The following is a 19,350-nucleotide window of genomic DNA, read 5'->3' as shown; positions in this document are numbered from 1 at the left end:
ATGTACCTTTCGAATAGACCTAGAGGGACTAAAGCTCCCTGAAGGGTCAATGCCATCAATAGAGTCCGTACAGTCAGAGAGAGGAGCGTCCTGTAACAGTAGAGCTGGTGAGCAGTGCACAAGCCCACCACAATTACTGACCACACACAAAACACAATCCTACACGCTCACTAACGATGCAAGCCAGAACTAAGCCACACAAACACACACACAGGCCTAAAGTTAACATAAAATGAAAATTCACCTCTTCATATATTTTCTAAATGCATGTTATTGATCTTATCCTGAACAATTATTCTCTGCTTGTTTCATTTTTTGTTAAAAAAAAACATGCACATTAAAAAAAAAAAATTATAAAAATGGCAAAAATAAATTTCTAAAACTTTAAATAACATTAAAATGAATATGGAACATAAAAATTTAAACTAACTCAAAATATCAATGTATAAACTATCTTAGTATCTCAGTGATACTAAAATAACACTGACATGCAGCGCTATAACACACACCCACTCGTGACCCAAACACACACACACATACTTTCAAGCACACACAGACGCTCCAGACATGCAGAATGCATTTACTAAAGAAGCGTATGGGCAGGCTGGAGCGAAACGGTGAATTCATGGCTCAGAGTCATGCACTGCAACACCAGAAACCAAACATATGTGTGCTAGTCAAACCACACACAGATTCATACTGCTGCTCCCATACAATAACAACAGGACCATGTGAATGGTCAGGAGAAATAGGTGTGTATGTAAATAATATTCAGCTGAAAACATATTCAAAGGCCTGAAGATTTGGTTTGGAATTGTGTTGCTGTACTCGAGTGGATTAGATGAATGATCTGATAGTTAGTAGCAAACACACTTCTGAACAATACTTTTTTAAATAGAGCTTAACAGGAGGTTCCTTCGATTAAACCTCCATACAGAAATAGATTTTTAGCAACAACAAATAAACCTTTCAAGACAGATCTTCCATTAAGCAATGGTTTATGCTTTTGTTAAAACTATGTGTTTAAGTTAGCTAACTACTTTATTAGTGTTAGTTAATATGGGATGTTAAAGCATATAAGACAGTGGTGTTTTCTTTGGAAACTTGTTTTCTTTTCTCCAAGGGATAATATGAAAATACAAAAGATAAATGCGATATTCTGATCTCACAATTTAGACTTTTTTTCCGTTATAATTTGTTTCTATCATGCGATTCTCAGAAAAAAAAAAAAAAAAGTAAATTGCAAGTCAAAGCCAGAACCACAAGATACAAACAGATTAAAGATTACAATTGTGGGATATAACCTCAAAATTCTGGGAAGAAAAGACTGAATTTGTGTGATATAAATGTGCAATTGTGAGAAAAAAAAGTTCTGAAACAAATTGTAAAAATTGTATCTTTATTGTTATTATTATTATTATTATTATTATTATTGTTAATATAAGTAATAATAATAATAATAATAATAATAATAATAATAATTAATTTATTTTTTTATTGTTATTATTTTATTATATTATTTTATCATTTTTAAATTCCATGGCAGAAACTGGCTTAAATATAGGAGAAATAGTTCCAGAACTACTAAAAATGAATTTTAAATTAAAAATTACTTCATTACTTTCAACACTATAGTAATACATTAGTTATACAAACACAACTGGTCTGGCTAGTATCTCAGGAGGGCAATGTCACGTGAGACATGCAGAATTAATATTGCATGTGTTATAAAAATATCTACAACAGTATCATCCTGTTTAGTTTCTATTACAGTCAATGAATTGAACAAAAAATGAAAGAAAAAGGGCAAACATGGCACTGCAAACCAATCAAAACCAAAGAAAATGGACACAGCTCTGGCTTGCTGGTCGTGTGGTTTACTTACGTGCCATATAGTCACTCTCTGGGGTCAAAAGACACAATTCAACGGTTACACACACTGGAAAAATACTGGGAACAAAATATGTCGGATCTAGCGGGAGGAACAGAAGTGTGCAGGTGTGCAAGACTCACCTGGACATACGAACGGTCCACCACGGCACCTGTGAGCACCTGCGACTGTGGACCTGCCGTCTTTTTGTCCTGCAGATTCTGCTCACGGATCTGAGGAAGATAAAGTTCACTGTTACTATGGAGCTACGACCACAGAAATATGATCAAAGACATTTTTAATAATCAATTAAAAAGAGTTCACTCAGAAATAAAAATTTGCTGAGAATCTCTTCAACCTCAGGCTGTCCAAGATGCAAATGAGTTTATTTCTTTATCAGATTTGGAGAAATGCAGCATTGCATCACTTGCTTACCAATGGATCCTCTGCAGTGAATGGGTGCCGTCAGAATGAGAGTCCAAACAGCTTACAGCCAAAAAACGAGTCCATAATCCATAATAAGGATTGATTCAGTGAAAAAGTTTTGACTTGTAAACGGTGCATCATCTGTGCATATTTCTCTCCTAATTCAGACCAGGTGACTTTTTAACTGGAGAAAGCAATATTATGTATAGAGGACCCGTATGTTAGCCAGAAGCAATGGTTTTGAAGTTAGAAACACCTTCATGATGGATTTGTTTCTTACAAACATGCAGATTTTGGCTTTAGAAGACATTAATTGATGGACTGGAGTGGTGTGGATTACTTGTGGATTACTGTGATGTTATTATCAGCTGTTTGGACTCTCATTCTGACAGCACCCATTCACTGCAGAGGATCCATTGGTGAGCAAGCGATGCTACATTTCTCCAAATCTTTTAAAGAAACAAACTCATCTACATCCTAGATGACCTAAGGGTGATATTATCAGCAAATATTTATTTTTAGGGTGAACTATTCCTTTAAATACATTCAAATGTCATAAATCTACATGAAAAAAAAAAAAAGTCAGACCTTGTTGCGCATCTCTTGGACTTCTTTGGGGTTGGTGTTCAGCGGGACAAACTGATTGGCCACAGCAGCCTGTCGGAGACTGTCCTCCTTAGTCCACTGAAATTATTAAAGCAAAGCCATTCAAATAAGCCGAAACTAAAGAAAACTTCAAATGAAAAAACATAAAAAATATATTTAACAAAAAAAGTTTAAATCATGCCTCTCAAACAATACCAAATAAACAAAAAAGCAGATCTTAAACATAATTGGTCAATTATAATGGTCCACTGAGCAACGAACCAATGATGATGTACATTTGAAAATTTGAAACTTCTTGTGCATCACTATAAAGCACAAGAATTCTAAATTCAAAAAATTCAAAATTATTTGAATTACTTAAAAAATAACTCAATCTAGTACCAATAAATTATCACATTATACCACTTGGAATCTGCATACATTGACATTTACCAGAATAATTTTGATTATAAACGTATATAAACATAACACAACTCTGTAAACTTTATTTTAACATCAGTGCCATGGCAGCCTTGGCCGTCATCATCATTGATACTGCCGTCGGGCGTATAGTAAGGACAGAAAAGGCTAAAAAGAAAAGAAAGAAAATAGCACAGACAGAGAAAAACAGAAGATTTAAGAGGATGATAGACCACGAGGGAGGCAGGTGTGAGGTGGGGTGGTGAGGCAGAAGCTGTTCTTGTGTTTAGGCAGTGGACGGAGGCGTGAGTGGACAGCCAGAAAATCCCTTCAGGACCACACACACAAAGGGTTCAACATTAATGCTGTCCAAGACAAGCACAAAAACAAACCTGGACAACTGAAAGCGTTAGACAAGTATGCTAAATGTTGGACTATTTAAGACATTAATTCGGTAAAGCTGCTTTGAGACAATGTGCATTGTGAAAAGCACTGTTTAAATAAATTTTACTTGACTTATTAGATCACACAACTAAAACTGATACAATTTGCAAGTGAATAAAGCAAGACTTTTTATTGATGCAATTAAGACATTAATACTGCAACTTTTTTGAGACTGTATATTGTGAAAATCACTATATCAATAAACTTCACTTGACTGGAGATTACACAACTAAGTATGATACAATTTGCAACTAAACAACTAATCAAAAAACCTGAGCAAACAAAAATGTTGAAGTTAGACAAATATATTAAGGCATCATGTCATTATTACACATTATTCAGAAAAGCTTTGAGAATGTGCACACATGCAAATTTAATACTAAAGGGTTGGTCAAAAGTATTAGCAACAGAAAATGTTAAATTGTGCTTGTCTGACAGTCAAGTTTCTGAGATTAATGTCAAACCCTGAACACACACAGTGAGAAAGGGAGAAAACAGACACTCTCTCACAAACAAACAAACAAACACACACACACACACACACACACAGACTCTGTAAGGAAGGACAGAATTACGCCCAACTTTTCTTAAAACACACAAGTAAAAGATAAACTTCAGTTCGTGAAGTTTCAGCTTAAAGTTTGAGAGATTTACTCTAACAGCTCTGGATTATGAAATTAATGGACTTTAAATTTCAAATAAAGATGCTTTGATGAACAGCAAGTGCTGAATATTTTTGAAGCAAAGATAGTTAGCGTTTGGCCTGGGTAAGAATAGCATGAGTAGCCAATGAGTTACTTGCTTTTACCAAAATAAAAATCAATGCTTTCAGCACGGAACCAAAAGTCATGAGGAAGGGTTTCCGTATGGGCGCTGGAGAAACGGGGCACATGGGATGAACACGTAAACATGAAATACTCACTGATCACGTTTAGAGCCCCACAACACAACACGCTCTCCCCCAACTAGAGACAATCGTTCGGAGAGTTAACAACCACTCATGAACCAATGTTTTTTCCTTTTTTTGGGTGATTTTGATATTTGAAAGTTAAAATACACTCATGCTTGGGAAGAGTTCAGGAAAAGGTAAATCCAATTCGGGGGGGGTAAAGGAAACTCATAATAATAGAAGAGACAAATTAAAAAGCAAACAAAAATGTTTTAAAGCAGTTCAAGGAAAGAACATGGAGTCATCAAACGGCAAGCCACGACTCCATAAATATAAGCAGCAAAAACCTGCTATTTCTGATATTCCCAGAATTCCTTGGTTGCCTTAAAATATATAAAGATAAAGATTTGCTTGTCTCTGTGCACATATAATTTCATATATTCTATAATGTGAGTTTTGGAATGGAATCATGGAGACTGCTCTTTAGCTAAAGAGCACTTTCTCCTGAAGCAAAAAGGCATTTAAAAACCATAAATGTTTATACCATAAGTCTTCTACTGTAGAGAAGTATCTTAGCGATCTTATATGCTCCATCTAAGTGCAAACGAAGTACATTAGCCACACAAATGGCTCTCTTCAAGGATTCCTGTGACAGTTACTTATTTTAAAAAGCTCTGAAGAAACTGTTCAAATGGAGCAAATGCTCCATTAAAAACACAAACAGTCACAAAAGGTGCGAAATAAAGCAATAACTGAAAACAACAACAACAGAAACGGGAGGAAAATCCCCAAGCAGCAGTAAGTAGTAGCCACACCCACTTTGCGCACATGCCACACCCTCCTGGTCGTCCAGGAGACGATCCACAATGCATCTGATAAATCATGCAACACAGCATGCACTGAGCAGCCGGAAAGAACCCTGACACCCCTTCGACCAATCGCAAGGGAGGGGGAGGAGTTTGCCACTGTGATTGACATAGCAAACTGTTAAAAGGAGATTTCAGGAAGCAATGGAGAAATTTTCTTTGTCGCAGAACAGAAAAGATAGTTAAGAGTTATAGGTTAGTTGAGGTAAATCAGCAATCAAGCGATCAAACCCAGTGTAAATCTTAAGGCAAAACACTACAGACAAAAAAACTGTTTTGTTTTTTCATGCATTGGTCAATATTGAGATTTTGGGCTATTTGGTTTTTCATAACATGCCGTTTCAGAGCAGAGGAACGAAACTATTTCAAAATACACAAGTGTTTATTTTATTTCCCTTTGCACGTCTAGCTCAAATAGCTCATTTTCCGTATGTTTTAGTACATCTTTTAAAGTTTTTTCTCCACTTCAGCAGCACTTACATACACCAAACTTTTATTTGGCAATGTTATTCCTATATACATTCAGAAGGTTTGAGGGATTTGTTCATACATCATCCACACTGATTTATAAAACATTTTACTCCTAAATACATACATACATATATAGTTTTTTCTACTTCAGTGTCACTTATACTAAACTTAACAGGTTTATTCCTATTTATATTCTGAACATTTTTACTGAGGGGTTCATATATAATTTGCCCTGATTTATATAGCATTTTATTCTTAATAAAATAAATTTGAATTTTTCTGGCTGTTGATAGTATTTTCCTATTTATAGAGTGAAAAGGGAAATCCAAAATCCTCTGTAATTATAACATGTCAACAAAATGAAACCTGGCTTTATCCAATAATCAGTTTTCTGTGTATGCAAATGAGTGCATTTATCAATTGCACATTTGAAAAAAACATTTCAGAAAAATTGTAAGCTTGCAATTCTTAACCTAATCAATTGCGGAAGTTGGAAAATTAGTGGATGTTTTATTTATTACTGTTTTTATTAATACTTGAATTATTATTTTTTTTTATTTTCTGTAAGTTTAGTAATTGTGTTGTGTGTTTTTGTCATTTTTTTTAGCTTTAGTTTTGAAATATGTTAATATATATATTTTTATATAATTTTTTATTTTATTAATTTATTTTATTTTATTTTATTTTGTTTTAGATACAAAAAGTAAAAATGAATACAAATAAGAAATGTTACCTCGGTGACTAGCTGAAATTAAAAAAAAAAACAAACAAAAAATGCCTTTAAAGTTGTCCAAATAAAGTTCTTAGCAATACATATTACTAATAAAAAATTAAGTTTTGATACATTTACCTTAGGAAATTTACAAAATATCTTCATGGAACATGATCTTTACTTAAAATCCTAATGACTTTTGGCATAAAAGAAAAATCGTTCATTTTGACCCATACAATGTATTTTTGGTTATTGCTACAAATTTACCTGTTCCTACTTAAGACTGGTTTTGTGGTCCAGGGTCACATTTTATATTTTAAACATGGTTTTAGTTTTATCCAACTATAATAACCCTGTAAGGTGGCATATATTAGTTACATTTTTTACCCTATTCATCTGTGGTGTTTTGCCTTCAGAGGAAGTCAGAGGAAATAAAATCAGTCACCCAAAGCGCCGTAGAGCGAAAAAGCTATATCTGCAAAAGGAAACAACTCTACAGTTATGAAACAGCAAACACACCCAAAACCACTCGGGTAAGTGTGTTTTTATGCCCTGGTGTCGGGGTGCTATCCAGCTGCCCGCTCTAGCTCTGTAGCAGTACGTTTCTAAACTATGAACAATAAGGTTGGCACAGACCAAGCAGTTGGTAATACAGCTTGGCACGCAGACACCGGACGAGAGAGACTGCAGCAAGGGTTTCACGTGATCGTGTGTTATGTTCGTCCACACCTTAGTCTTCGCCTTGGGGCTACCGCTGCCGTCCTGCCCCTCTTCTGCCGTTTCGTCAGGCCGCCCGGCGGCTAGCCAGCGGGTCTTGTCCCGCTGCTGCCGCTGAAAGCTGTGCTTTAACGGGGAGCGCGCACCCGAGTCACTGTCCTCTGCGTATGAGTAGCCCGTGGCTGAAGGGGGAATCTCAACGTCACTGTACTTTTTAGCTTTATCGCGCAGCGCCGGGCAACGGTACGGATAACCAGTCCTGTAGCCCTGCGAAAAGAGATACTCAGAGTCATGTGTTGGGTCAAAAAAAAAAAAAAAAAAAAGAGGAAACAAAGAAGAGTTTGATTCCTGGCCTACCAGATTATCCAGCATCCTCATCAAGGCCTCAAACTCCTGCTCCCCGATCTGCCACTTCGGGTGCGAGCTCGACCCGTCTCCAACTTGCTCGAGGTGGCGTGGGCGGGATTTATACTTGAGTGGGTCCAACATAACCAGGTTGTCAGGACCACCTGCACTGGCGAGGGTGCGCACCTGCAATTTCAGACCAGAGAGCATAAAGTAAGTGCCTTCTGTTCATAGGACTGATATTTTGGACTTTTTAATCAAGTAAAAGGTCTTTTAGTATAATTGTACAAATGTCCATCTTCAGCTCGTGCTGTATATTTTTGAGTCTCTCAATAAAACTGAGCTGCGTTTTCCTCCATATTCTCACTTTATTAGACTACATGAGCCATAAAAGCCTGATCTGTTAAATATCATACTCAAAAAAAATAAAAAATAAAAAATAAACTTTTTATAGGTTTAAAATAAACTGTTCCATTTTAAAAAACTGTTTTCAAAACATAGATTTATCCTACTATTATTTCATATTTCTGGCTTGACAGGGGGTTTAAATACTACTGGAAACACATTAAAATTTTCTCAAATTAAAAGTTGTAAAATGACGGTTACCTGAATCTCACAGGCTGTGACCAGGTTGTGAATATAGTAAAACGCCTCTTCGACTGTTTCTCCAACAGACACCAGACCGTGATTCCTCAAAATCAGAACCTGAACATACAAACAATTATTAATTGAATTATTTACCACCATAGCAGCAACAAATGCTGTGTTAATGGCAAACTCAGAGCAATACAAGTTAAAATAATCATAATAACATTGATACTTCAATGAATTGCATGAAAAATGTTAGAAAAAGTTAGATAAACTCTTCCAATTTGATATTTGACAGAAAGCCTATCATTTTCCAAGAGGAAACATTTTTAAAAACGGATATTTCAGAATAAAACCGCTGTCTAATAAAATACACTTTCCAGTCAATGAAACCTTAACAAAAAAAGGTAACACTTTAGTATAGGGAACAATTATCACTATTAACTAGTTGATTATTAGCATGCTTATTATTAACATACTGGCTATTTATTAGTACTTATAAAGCACATATTCTGCATGAACATTTTCTACATCCCAAATCCTACCCAATACCTGAACTTAATAAACTTAATACCTTACTAACTGTTAATAAGCAGTAAATTAAGAGTTTATTAAGGCAAAAGTCGTAGTTAATGGTTTATTATTCACGACCTTAAAATAAAGTGTGACCATAAAAAACAACAAAATAAATCACATATTCCAATTCAACATATTGTATATGCAATCATTTCTTTTTTCATTATAAAATCAGTGCTTAGACCTTTTATTTGTAGCTTTATAGGCACTATATATATAATTGTTTTGGACAAATTTATTGCATTTGTCACTTTCTGGAATTGTATAAGCTGAGTGTGATTTCAGTGCACAAATTTACACAACATAAAACCAGATAAACCTGAAGCCAGAAGTTCATCATAAAGTGCTATAACTTCTTAATGTATGCGTATAAATATGGTACCTTGCTCTTGGGACCCAGGTTCTTTTGTATGAGGACGTTCTCCTCCTCATCCACCAGGATACCGTGGTAATCGTGGTACGCCACCTCGCCCAGCGACAGAGCCTCGGGTGAAATGGGCAGCAGACCACACTTCATAGCAGACACCTGGAGGCCAATAATTTATATGCTTAATATATATAAAACTAATTAAATGCATTATTTTGCATTAAAAAAATGCTAAAATTATTTAGTTGCAACATTTATGATCTTATTATATTGTAGGTGCATTTGTGCATCATTTCATTTTAATAAGCTTTAATAAATTCATGACTAAATGAATGAGAGCATAAATACTTTCAAATGTTAATTCATTGAAACTATTTATGCTCTCATTTCTTTTTAATTTCACAACAACATTTAATATATTCCATAAATGAATTTTATCTGCTACTATATTTCAAGGTTCATTTTGTGTCTCATTTTATTTTAATGAACTTTCATTAATAAGTTCATTTCACACTGTTTATGCTGTCAATTCTCTATATTTTTATTCATCAATTTATTAATTCATGTGCACTGAAATGAAACTGAACGAGACACGAAATGCACCTCAAAATACAATTGTGGACAAAATTAAATTATTAAATACAACATTAAATTTTGTAATCTGTATATATATATAAAAAAAAAAAAAAAAAAAAAAAAAAAAATGGCGTGTGTAATTTTTCATTTGGTCATACATTTTTTTAAACTAATTTATCAACATTTTGCACGACTGTGCTCTCATATTTATTTTATTTTTATCATTTTTATTTTAATTCATGAATAAATATGTTGCGCTATTTTACTGTAGTTTTATTCACATATTTATTCATTTATGTTTATTAAATTAAAATGAGACACACAATGCACCTTAAAATTTAATAGCAGACAAAATGTTGCAATCAGCAAATAAAAATGAATAAAATGTGAACAATTTTTCTTTGGTCTCAAATAAATACATTTTACACCATATCTCGTTTAATTTTATAGTAATTAAATATTGTAATTAATAATTAATTAATTATTGATATATATTAATAGTTGTTTATTAATAAATTCATACCGCGGCGCCAGCGGGCGTGTGAATGTGCACTATGCACTTGATGTCCGGTCGAGCAGCGTAGATGGCGGAGTGAAGAGTGAATCCAGCCTGATTTACACCCAAATTAGTGCTGCCTCTGTCTACAATCTCCCCCTGCAGGTTAATCTTCACCTGAGGACACAAACAATGCTGCTAAATACAAATATTTACCTCCAAGAAGTAACAAGCATGATAACATCTGTCAGAATTTATAGTCTGATGACCAGAGGGCAGAGAAAAACAAAGGCAAGGTTACCAAACTGGACGCAGTGACTTCACTGTACAGAAGCCCGAAAGGGACAATCAGAAAACGCTCCTGTTCAGAGTTCAGCCGGACCTGAGGAGACAGAGAAAGAAAGGTTTGACTGAAATTCAAAGAAAGGTTTGACTGAAACGCCTAAAATGTCCTGCAGAGTTGTGTCATATATATTGGTGACATGCTCACCGTCAGGTGGTTGTAGATGAGCTGAGACCAGCCGAAAAGGTCGGCCAGTCGGTAAAACGCAGCGAGTTTACAGCGCAAAAGTTTCTCTCCTTTCTCATAAGCAATGGAGTCTGAACCCCTCAAATCATTCACTGGAGTCACCATCCCCAAACCTAAACAGAAACACATTTCCGTTGCTATTTCAACATTCAATATTTAACACACACACAAACACAAAAAAAAACAAACAAAAAAAAAAAAATAATAAAATAATAAAATATAAAAATATAATAATAATAAAATAAATAAAATAAAAAAATGTAAAGTTTAAATATTTTATTTTAATTAATAACCCTGCTGTAAAGTGTATGTATGTTTTGTGTTGTTTTTTTTTTTTTTATATTTTTTATTTTAAATAAACAAAATAAAAAATTTTATTTATTTATTTATTTATTTTTTATGAGTTTAAATGTTTAGCTTAAATGTTAAATCAAATAAAATGTAAAAAGTTAAAGTACTAAAATAACTAATAAATAAATAACTATACAAATATATGTATTTTTTAAACAAGACAAAAAAATAATACAAAAATAAAAACAAAAATATAGCTGCAAGCAGCAATGACGGGCCCTCGCCGCCAGCGCATCCGCAACCCTGGTGCCATCAGAAAAACGGTGCCCAGCGGGCACATGCATTGACAGTAACCCTGTACCAGTTTGGATTGAAGGGTCACAGCAATGAAAGGGTTAAAAGCAAAGTGCAAAGTCATTCTGGTACACTGAGAATGAGCTGAAAAAGATTCCTTATCCTATGAGGTCATCTTGTGTTCATCCTTGGTATTACAGTCTTCATCTGCCAGTTTAGAAGTGTGATATTTCAAATGTTTTTGCGGTCTCTGAAAACATGATAAACATATTTCCTAAGAATTACTTGTTTTTCATATGTAAAAAAAGTTGTAAAGAGTTAGGATAATTCATCTTAAATGCTCTCTCTCTCTCCTCTCTGTCACACACACACACAGCCACTCAACTACCTCAGTCACACTTACACACACACATACACAGACTTAAGCCCATCCCCCGACACAGAGTTAGAGTGAGAGCAGATGTTGAATAGTTTTTTAATTTTCTATTTTTTGTAGACTATATTATATCGATGGAAGTAAGCATTTATTTCTCAGAATGACTAGTTCTATGTATGTAAAAATTTTTGAAGTGTTTGGATGCTGCATTTTAAAATTACGCTCATGTTTGTTTTACTGCTAATTTAATAAATCACCATAAATCAACCGTTCAAGATATCCCAAATCCACTCACAACTTAACATCTTCAGTATGTTGGCATCATGTTGACAAAGTTTGGTGTGAACTACTTATTCCTGCTTGGAGGAGTATTAATTTATTTATAGCCTGATTTTTCCAAAAATCCACATTCAAATCAAAATAGCAGACTTCCTGTTGGTCGCAGCTAATGGGTGTAAATTAGAAAGTTGTCTGGCTTGATGAGACCAATATACATACCGAGTTTGGTGTCTGTAGCTTAAACTAACCCCCCCACTTTTGACAAAAGGTGGCGCTATAGAGCACCTCGTCCATGCCCATTGATGAGCCTTTGCCAGTGTCTAACTATCATTAATACTGATGTGTGTGTTGAGTTTCATGAAAATCTAAGCTTATTAAGTGCCCCAAAAACACAGGAAACAAATGTTAAAGTTTGACACGTTGCCATGACAACAACATTTAATGCATCAACGACCCCTTTACAGATTCTCATCGGCCGTGTTTTGACATTATTCTGATGAAGTTTGAAGCAAATCGGGTAAAAATAACCATGTGATATCAAAGCACTTTTAAAAGAGACACACTTCCTGTTGCCAGTTGGTGGCACTATAACTTTAACTCCTAATAGTCACATCTATGTGATCGGGATCACACAACGAACAAACCTCTGAAGTTTCATCCGAATCAGACAATGTGTGCAACAGTTATTAGCCATTTTCTGTTTCTCATTTCTCGCCATAATTTCAACGCCTCGCCACGGCCAAACCGTTCGAGATATCAAAAATCCCCTCACAATTTTTCATCCCATATGTCTTCAGATTAGGTTGACCAGGTTTGGTGGCAATTGGGTAAAAAACCTAGGACTAGTATATCAAATTCCAGAGCATGCGTTTTTGACAAAACCCAGAATAACCAACTTCCTGTTGGGATTAGCTAATGCCGTAGAGAGCGAAAGTTGTTCAGATTGATGAGTTCTATATGTGTACTGAGTTTCATTTGTGTAAGTGCAAGTTTGTGTGATATATGACCCTTCAAATTCCAGGGGGCGCTGTAGAGTCCCCTTGCCACACCCGTGTACCAGTCTCTGTCCGGCCCTAATGGCCGCAGATTCCAAGGTGTGTGCCAATTTTCAAGAGTTTTTGAGCATGTTAAGGGCCCAAAACCCCCAAAAAATAATAAGAATAAAAATAATAAAATATAGCTGCAAGCAGCGATGGCGGGCACTCGCCGCCAGCGCATCTGCAACCCTGGTGCCATCAGAAAAACGGTGCCCGGTGGGCACATGCATTGACAGTAACCCTGTACCAGTTTGCATTGAAGGGTTACAGCAATGAAGGGTTAAAAGCAAAGTGCTTTTAAATCATTCTGATAAACTGAGAATGAGCTGAAAAAGATTCTTTATCCTATGAGGTCATCTTGTGTTCATCCTTGGTATTACAGTCTTCATCTGCTAGTTTACAAGTGTGATATTTTAAATGTTTCTGCGGTCTCTGAAAACATGATAAACATATTTCCTAAGAATGACTTGTTTTTCATATGTAAAAAAGTTGTGAAGAGTTAGGATAATGCATTTTAAATGCACTCTCTCTCTCTCTCTCTGTCACACACACACACAGCCACTCAACTACCTCAGTCACACTACAGGCACACATACACAGACTTCCACACATCCCCCGACACAGAGTTAGAGTGAGAGAGTTAGATTGAGAGCAGATTTTGAATAGTTTTTTAATTTTCTATTTTTTGTAGACTATTTTATATCGATGGAAGTAAGCATTTATTTCTCAGAATGACTAGTTCTATGTATGTAAAAATTTTTGAAGTGTTTGGTTGCTGCATTTTAAAGTTATGGTTATGTTTTTTGCTGCTAATTTAATAAATCATCTTAAATCAACCATTTAAGATATCCCAAATCCGCTCACAATTTAACATCTTCAGTATGTTGGCATCATGTTGACAAACTTTGGTGTAAATTCATTGTTTTTTGTAGGAGTAGTATTCATTCATTCACAGCTATATTTTTCCAAAAATCCACATTCAAATCAAAATAGCAGACTTCCTGTTGGTCGCAGCTAATGGATGTAAATTAGAAAGTTGTCAGGCTTGATGAGAACAATATACATCCTGAGTTTGGTGTCTGTAGCTTAAACTAACCCCCCCACTTTTGACAAAAGGTGGCGCTATAGAGCGCCTCCTCCACGCCCATTTATGAGCCTTTGCCAGTGTCTAACTATCATTAAAACTGATGTGTGTGTTGAGTTTCATGAAATCTAAGCTTATTAAGTGCCCCAAAAGCACAGGAAACAAATGTTAAAGTTTGACACGTTGTCATGGCAACAGCATTTAATGTATCAACGACCCCCTTACAGATTCTCATTGGCCGTGTTTTGACATTATTCTGATGAAGTTTGAAGCAAATCGGGTAAAAATAACCATGTGATATCAAAGCACTTTTAAAAGAGACACACTTCCTGTTGCCAGTTGGTGGCGCTATAACTTTGACTCCTAATAGTCACATCTATGTGATCGGCATGATAGAATGAACAAACCGCTGAAGTTTCATCCGAATCAGGCAATGTGTGCAGTAGTTATTAGCCATTTCCTGTTTCCCATTTCTCGCCATAATTGCAACGCCTTTTCAGGGCTCGCCCTTTCAGGGCTCGGGCCCTAAAAATCCTAAGAAAAACAATAGGGCTCGGGCCCTAATAACTGAAATTAAGATTAAAATGTAAAACTAATTTCAATTACTTTAGTGCCGTTTTACAATTTATTAAAACTAAATAAATACATACATAAATAAAAAAATAAATTTAACATTTTATTTTAGTTGCCAATGTAACATTTCTTATTTAGCTTACCTTAACTACTAAAACTTAAATTACAATAAAATGAAATATAAAAAAAAGAACCAAAAAATACATAAAAACATACTTAAAAATATATTAAAAACAGTCCCACACTCACTCATGTTGAGGGCTGCCATGCCTCCCTGCGGGGCAGCGGGGTACATGGTGGGGACACTGGTGGTCATAAAGTCAGCGATCTGCTGCAGCGCAAGCAAACTAGTGGGATTTTTCCCCTTCTTCATCTGATCCTGGATCAGAGACTCCAGCTCATCACAGAACGCCTGAAACAGAAAACACACAATTACAACTAGAACTATGCAGTTGCTAGGGTGTTGTTAGGTGGTTACCAAGTCAATAGAGTCACATTCTAGACATGACTCATCATTTGAGGAAACATTTGCGCCTATGGCACAAACTTCATGAAATGTAATAAAGCTGCTTGATGTTTTGTTCCTTAAATCCTTACTATTGCATTAGAATTACTAATTACTTTCGACTGCAAAGACCACTAGCTGGACAAAATACTGCTATCTACTGTGTAAGAGCTCTTAAGTCAATACTAAAGTGCAACTAACGTTACAGCAACATGCTGAACACAGAACAAACCCCTCACTGGAGAAAAAGAGAGTGATAATGGCACAGGCTGGCACTGTCAAGCACTGTTAATAATTTATGAGTGTATGTTAACAAGAACATGAAACACTTTCTACAGGCCGGCATCTGGAGTCTGAACGAAACACACATACCAGTGACTTTCTCATCATTTGGCTCATAAACCATAAAAAAAAATAAATAAATAAATAAAATATTCTATGGTACCTGGAATCTCAAGACTTCAAGTAGTAAAAATAACTTGTGTATATCTATCTATAAAATACTAAAATATATTCAGAATAGAAAGAGAGAATCATCCTGCATGATAAATATATTTTTTTTCTATTTTGATATTTAAAAAATAAACAAATAATATTGTTATTTAATTAATTTAAACATTACTCATCAGGGTAATACTTGCATTCAAAGAGACTTGCTCAATGCTGTGAAATACTGAAAGTGGTGCTTAATCAACGATGGTATTTGGCCTGAAATGTATGAGAAGTGCTGGTTTCTCTCATTCTTTCAAGCACTGAGTACATGAAGAGTAAATAAGTGGTAAATATCAGCTGCCTCTCTGTCTCTCCCTTGATTCCTGCCCAGATAAAGACATCTTTATTCTTTCTGCGACTGTCTGCTTGTATAAACAGAATCCCTTCTGTATATCCACACATGCAGTCGGACATATGATCGCCGGGCATATTGAGATGTCGGTCACGAGGGGGATTATCGAGAGCAGAATGAACTGTCATCAACACAGACTCAGACATTTAATCCAGAGACTGTGTTTCAATCAGAAGACACATACGTTATTAGAAAAACAAAAATCTTCTAATGATTATTCATAAACATAAGTGAATTTTAGACTATATGAAATCTAAAATTATCATTTACTTTCTTAATATTGGTATTATTGTGAGATTAACCAAAAATATCAGTTTCAAGAACAAATTAAATCCATATTCTTATACATTCAAAAATTCAGGATAAATAGAACTGTTGATGTTTATGAAAGCAATCTCTTCTGCTCACCAAGGCCACATTAATTTGATCAAAAATACACTAAAAAAAATGAAGTATTATTACTATTTAAAATAATTTTTTTTTTATGTAAACATATTGTAAAATGTAATTTATTTCTCTCTTCAAAGCTGAATTTTCAGCATCATTACTCCAGTCTTCAGTGTCACATGATCCTTCAGAAATCATTCTAATATGCTGATTTGCTGCTCAAGACATATTTCTGATTATTATCAAGGTTAAAAACAGTTGTGCTGCACAATACTTTTGTGGAAACTGTGATACATTTTATTTTCCAGGAATTCTTTTGATAAAGTAAAATAAAATAAAATTTATTTGAAAAAAATATTCGGTAACATTATAAATGTCTTTACTGTCACTTTTGATCTATTTAATTCATCCTTTGTGAATAGTATTTATTTATTTATTTAATTATTATTATTTTTTTTTTTTTTACATAATTACCCTAAACTTTTGAATGGTAGTGTGTCTTGGTTTCGAAAGCATATTAGAAAAAATTCTTTAGATTAATGACTGGAGTAATGATGCTGAAAATTCAGCTTTGATCACAGGAATAAATTACATTTTAACAGATATTTACAGTGAAAACTATGGAAGCCCGTTTCCGCCACTAAATAAAAAATAAAAAAAATTTTTTTATTGCAACTTCTTAATCAACAATTCGACTTTTTTTTTCTCAGAATTACGTGATCCAAACTCGCAATTCTGACATTTTTTCACACTTTTATCATACAACGTAAAATAGCTGTTTTTTTTAAAAAGCCCATTTCCGCCACTGAAGAAAAAAAAAAAAAAAAAAAAAAAAAAAAAAAGGTAAATTTTTTTTTTTTTTTTATTCACAATTCAGATTTTTTTTCCTTGCAATTTTAAGTTTAAATCATATAAACTCGCAATTCTGACTTTTTTTTTCTCAGAACTGAGATATAAACACAATTGCAAGTTATAAACTTGCAGTTATGAGAAATAAATTCTGTGAACATATCAGTATTTTTTTCTCCTCACAACTGGACTTTATAACTCACAATTGCGAGTTTATATCTCACAATTCTGAAGAAAAAAAAAGTCAGAAATTCCGAGTTTATATCCTGCAATTTTGACTGAGAAAAAAGTCAGAATTGTGAGATAAAAAGTCACATTTACCTTTTTAATTTTTTTTTTTTCCAGTGGCGGAAATAGGCTTCCATAAAAAAAAACTATTGTACATTGTAATAATATTTTATAATTAATCAAATAAATGCAGCCTTGGTGAGCAGAAGAGACTTTAAATAAATAAATAACATAAAATAAAATAAAATAAAATAAAATAAAATAAAATAATTGTAAAAATAGTAATTATTCCAATTTTGACCAGTAGTGTACGTGCTCAAGTGTTATCAGAATATTCATCTAAATGTGTGTGTGTGTGTGTGTTGTGTTCTCACTGGACTCTGTAGGATCATGGAGACTCTCTTGCGTTGCTCCATCATGTTGAAGTCCTGACGCAGGTCCGGCGCCATGTTCCTCTCTCTCTGGTACTCCGGGCTGCTTTCATCCACACGGTCGAAGTAACGCTCCTTATGAGGGGGGTTGGTGGGCGGGGGGGCCGTCACCACCCCTGCACCTGAGTCTCCGTTCATCACACACCTGCAACACAGGTCAAAGGTCAGGGGGGAATTTGCATGCTTCAACTACGTGCTGAAAACTAAAGTACAAACTTACAAAGTTTTACTGTAAGGACAATGCATTTTTTTGAAATACGATCCAGACATGAGATTCACCCGCTAAGAGCTATTTTAAAACTGTTTAAAAGGGCATGAGAGACAGAATGGTGCACAGCGGGAGTGTGAGAGTGGTTATAACGGCCCGTTTACTGTTGAGTGCTCTGGACATAATGCTCTTTCTCCGTCCATTAAGCAGAGTCAAGACAAACATGACGTTCAGGAGAGAACAGAGGGCACTATGCTTCTTTGCAACCAAACAGATAATGCTGTTGTCATAGCAACTGTACCATCATTACCAGCCACACAGATGCAGCGATTAGAGTAATGAAACTAGTTAAGCTGCATGTAATGCATCTGTAATGCTGTTAAATATCACAAAAAATAAATAGACTATAAATAGTCTACGGAAGCTTGTTCGCTCAATTTATCTCGCAATTCTGACTTTCTCTGAATTTTGAAGTTTACATCTTGCAATTCTGTTTTTCATTTTTGTTTCCACCACATATTATAAAAAGATAGTTGTGACTTTATTTCATAATTCAGATTTTCTTCCTCACAATTATTTGACAGTTCTGACTTAACGTCTCATAATTTAGAGTGAAAAAAAGAGTTTATAACTCATAATTTTGATTTTCTTACAATTTTTCTTTTACTGAAACCTCGCAATTTTGAGATTTGCAAGAAAAAAAAAATCTGAATTCCAAATTCTGAGATATAAACTCAAATCTTTGTAAATGTATATCAATATGACTCTAAAATAAGAATTTTATTAAAAAAAAAAAAAAAGTTAATTTCATTTTAATTCTTATTTATTTAAACTACAAAATACACAAATTATAAAAAAAATTATAATTATTATGATATAATAATTCTTCTTTTAATAAAATGATTAAACCATATGAAATATTACAATTGTAATATTCCATCATAAAATGATAATAAATTATAAATAAATAAATAAATAAATAAAAAGAGTATTTTACACAAATAATATTAAAATAATACTCAAAAAAGAGGTAAATGACAAAAATGGTAAAATAGTGGTAAGTGAACTGCAGCTCATGATTAGAAAA

General features: G+C 34.3%; 1 protein-coding gene across 17 annotated transcripts in view; it reads right to left on the bottom strand.

The window, feature by feature from the left end:
* add1 (adducin 1 (alpha)) overlaps window positions 1-19,350 on the bottom strand; it is a 53,321-nt gene that overhangs the window by 11,338 nt on the left and 22,633 nt on the right. For 6 of the 17 annotated variants that reach the window (XM_051093969.1, XM_051093967.1, XM_051093977.1 and 3 more), the window contains exons 2-14: window positions 17,999-18,200; window positions 15,061-15,223; window positions 10,839-10,990; window positions 10,650-10,730; window positions 10,376-10,525; window positions 9,292-9,435; window positions 8,352-8,450; window positions 7,758-7,931; window positions 7,320-7,667; window positions 2,885-2,980; window positions 2,014-2,103; window positions 1,886-1,903; window positions 7-90 (exon numbers count right to left, since the gene is read on the bottom strand). In XM_051093969.1, the coding sequence (XP_050949926.1) occupies window positions 7-90; window positions 1,886-1,903; window positions 2,014-2,103; window positions 2,885-2,980; window positions 7,320-7,667; window positions 7,758-7,931; window positions 8,352-8,450; window positions 9,292-9,435; window positions 10,376-10,525; window positions 10,650-10,730; window positions 10,839-10,990; window positions 15,061-15,223; window positions 17,999-18,193 (1,794 nt within the window). In that variant the 5' untranslated portion in view covers window positions 18,194-18,200. The remainder of the gene's footprint in view (window positions 1-6; window positions 91-1,885; window positions 1,904-2,013; window positions 2,104-2,884; window positions 2,981-7,319; window positions 7,668-7,757; window positions 7,932-8,351; window positions 8,451-9,291; window positions 9,436-10,375; window positions 10,526-10,649; window positions 10,731-10,838; window positions 10,991-15,060; window positions 15,224-17,998; window positions 18,201-19,350) is intronic. The other 11 variants (XM_051093974.1, XM_051093979.1, XM_051093983.1 and 8 more) reach the window with 6 other exon arrangements.

This window comes from Labeo rohita, chromosome 21 (assembly GCF_022985175.1).
Source record: "Labeo rohita strain BAU-BD-2019 chromosome 21, IGBB_LRoh.1.0, whole genome shotgun sequence".
Taxonomy (NCBI): Eukaryota; Metazoa; Chordata; class Actinopteri; order Cypriniformes; family Cyprinidae; genus Labeo; species Labeo rohita.
Note: the sequence above shows the minus strand (reverse complement) of the source record. Positions and strands in the feature narration are given on the sequence as shown.